Source organism: Humulus lupulus, chromosome 7 (assembly GCF_963169125.1).
Source record: "Humulus lupulus chromosome 7, drHumLupu1.1, whole genome shotgun sequence".
NCBI classification, from domain to species: domain Eukaryota; kingdom Viridiplantae; phylum Streptophyta; class Magnoliopsida; order Rosales; family Cannabaceae; genus Humulus; species Humulus lupulus.
Window position 1 is genome coordinate 26,528,250 of NC_084799.1, and position 2,423 is coordinate 26,530,672.

Below are 2,423 nucleotides of genomic sequence, written 5' to 3' on the forward strand. Positions count from 1 at the left end.
ATTTTGTTATTTTGTTAAATCAAACCAAAGTGCTATGTTAAGTTCGGTTATGCGAACAGATGTTATAATAATATCCAAATATATTATAATATCAAAATGTTTCCTTTTACACCACGAGCAGTTGCTGCTCGGATGTAATTTTTCAAATAAAAGTAAAGGCTGCCCATGCAGCAATAAAAAATATATTGTCTTTACATCACGACCCGTAGGTCATGCAGTTAAAAAGATAAAAATAAAAACAGGAAAGACTAAGGAGCTAAAAGATCTCAAGGAGCCGGAGGCTCTTGAGGAGGACCCTGATCGATGACATCTGCAGCCTCTTTGTTTGCCCCGTCCATCCCAGTGGCCAGTGAGATCTCAGGGGAAGCAGGAATCCTTGCCCTTTCTTCCTCTACTAGTCGAGCAGCACAGCGAACGAGCTCGGCGTCTCTTGCATTCTCAGGAAGGTAATTGAAGTTGGCACCCTGGTTGTGCTTCCAGAAATCGTAGAAGCATCAGAGAGTGGCATTCTTATACCTTTCCAAGTTGCTGGCATTGGCTTTCTCAAGCTCTTCAATCCAACCCTCCAAGGTTGTGTTCTCCTGTCTACTCGTAGCCAAGTCCTCCTCGAGCTGTTTAGCCGCGCAGTAATTGACGCGGTTAGATTCCTTGAACTGGTCCCTCTAATCGATGGTTTTGTCCAGAGACTTTTGCTTCTCCTTCAACTCCTCAACCAATTTATTCTTTTCCTCAAGCACCACTGCAAGCTGTTCGGCATAGTTCTCTGCGGCAGCTTTGAGTTCATCAGCATGCCGTTGCTCCAAAGATTTGTCCTGCTCGGTAACAACACCCGAGCGGAGACGGCCAGTAGTAAGGGTCAGCATTGCCTGCAGTCAGAGCAGAAGTTAGGCTAACTGTAAAGCATAGAAGGGTTGTCTCTGCAGAAAAAGATGACTTACACCGGTAAACTCGTTCAAGGCGCGGTTTAAGATCATGTCGACGGCCATTGCTGTAACGCCCCACGTCACTATGGTTGCTTTCTGGAATGACGACTGGCCCTACAAACCAACACGAGTATTTTCAGCATGCTTTGTCCTCACTCACATGCTTCTTAGGAAAACTTCCCAGGAGGTTACCCATCCCTAGATTACCCCAGGTCAAGCACGCTTAACTTTGGAGTTCTCAAGTGATGGGCTACCGAAAAGAAGATGCATCTTGTTGATATAGGTAGTACCCATCAATCCATTTAAGCCCACTTCAACTGTGTAGTCCCATACTTACACAGTCTTAGAATCATCACACTTAACCTTCCCCAGGCGGTGTGGGATTGCACAGCTTACCCGGTCTTTCCCCTTACGGATCACGGGATTGTGACTGTCACAATTGCCTCTATCGCGGCCATCGCCTCTCGGTAGCGGTCGTGCTTTACAATTTTTGCGACCCTGTCCTTGACCGATTTGAAGGCGCGACTAGTTATGTCGCCCCCAGTTGAAGCAAGACTAGCCTGCTGAGTCTGGTCGGTTGGGGCCGCTGGAGATGGAGTTGATCTGGTTGGAGCAGGGGGAATCTGATGATTGCGAGGAGAGGGTGGAGTTGCATTGGCTGAGGACCCGTCCTCTGGGAGGCCTGCATTGCGAGGCTTCTTAGCCTGAGGCGCTTTGCTGCTTTCCCCATGGTGCCTCTTGCTTGCCTTCTTTTTGCTCGGGGGAGCCGCGGGAGTCTCGGGAGTGCTGTAAATGTCGAACACGTTCACGGAGTCCATGTCTAGAAAAGAAGCAAAATGTCGAACAGTGAGACCACATAAATGACAAAGTATATTACATCAGGAAAAGAAAGAAAGAAAGATTGCAAAGTCAAATACCCGAGCTATTAATACTGGTTGCTATTCTATAGACTCTACTAGTCTTATACTCACTCTCTGACATGAAGAAGTCTGGACCTAAATTTGGAGCATATTTAAAATTGTCTTCCCCGTCGAATAGGTGACAGGGAATTGGCAAGCTATCTAAAAGCGAAATAACTGTACCATTCTCGTCTGAAGAGTCGTCCAAGTGTTCGACAGGCTTGGTGGCCTTCTTTTTCCCCTTCCCCAAGGGGACAGAGGGCCTCTTTGCTGGAGGAGTGCCAGCAGGTTCCCTGATCATGACCTCGGTTGGTCTCCTTCGTGGAGGTGACACTGGTGGTTGCTGCTCAGGTTCCTCCTCAGTTGTGGCACTCCCTGCTGTTGACTCCCTCATGTCCTGATGAGGGGCCAAGAGGCTAACCAGCCTAAGGTTAGCCTCTATGACCAGATGTTTGACGCTTTTTTCTACGCCAGTCATGCTGGCCATGAGGGCTGATCTCAACTCCATGTCTGGAGTTGGGTCTGGTCGCAGCCATGGGCCTAGAAGGCATTAAAATTTTTAAGAGAATGTGGAGGAGAACACTAAATAAAGAGTAACAGC

The 2,423-nt window shown here is 47.8% G+C and overlaps 1 protein-coding gene across 1 annotated transcript; it reads right to left on the minus strand.

Annotated features, from left to right (window-relative positions):
* Positions 1 to 662: 662 nt before the first annotated feature.
* LOC133791532 (uncharacterized) lies at positions 663 to 2,216 on the minus strand. The gene is made up of 3 exons (XM_062229451.1): positions 2,006 to 2,216; positions 1,409 to 1,743; positions 663 to 866 (listed from the first exon to the last, which is right to left on the minus strand). The coding sequence occupies exons 1-3, from the start codon at positions 2,214 to 2,216 to the stop codon at positions 663 to 665; spliced, it is 750 nt and encodes a 249-aa protein (XP_062085435.1).
* Between the last annotated feature and the right edge of the window lie 207 nt (positions 2,217 to 2,423).

What these genes read in the sequence shown, in the direction of transcription:
- LOC133791532 (XM_062229451.1), bottom strand. Translation starts at nt 2,216, where the DNA reads ATGAGGGAGTCAACAGCAGGGAGTGCCACAACTGAGGAGGAACCTGAG. An exon ending in CGACTCTTCAGACGAGAATG is followed by an intron (nt 1,744 to 2,005) that starts GTACAGTTATTT and finishes CTTCTTTTCTAG; the next exon opens with ACATGGACTCCGTGAACGTG. An exon ending in AGGACAGGGTCGCAAAAATT is followed by an intron (nt 867 to 1,408) that starts GTAAAGCACGAC and finishes CTCTGACTGCAG; the next exon opens with GCAATGCTGACCCTTACTAC.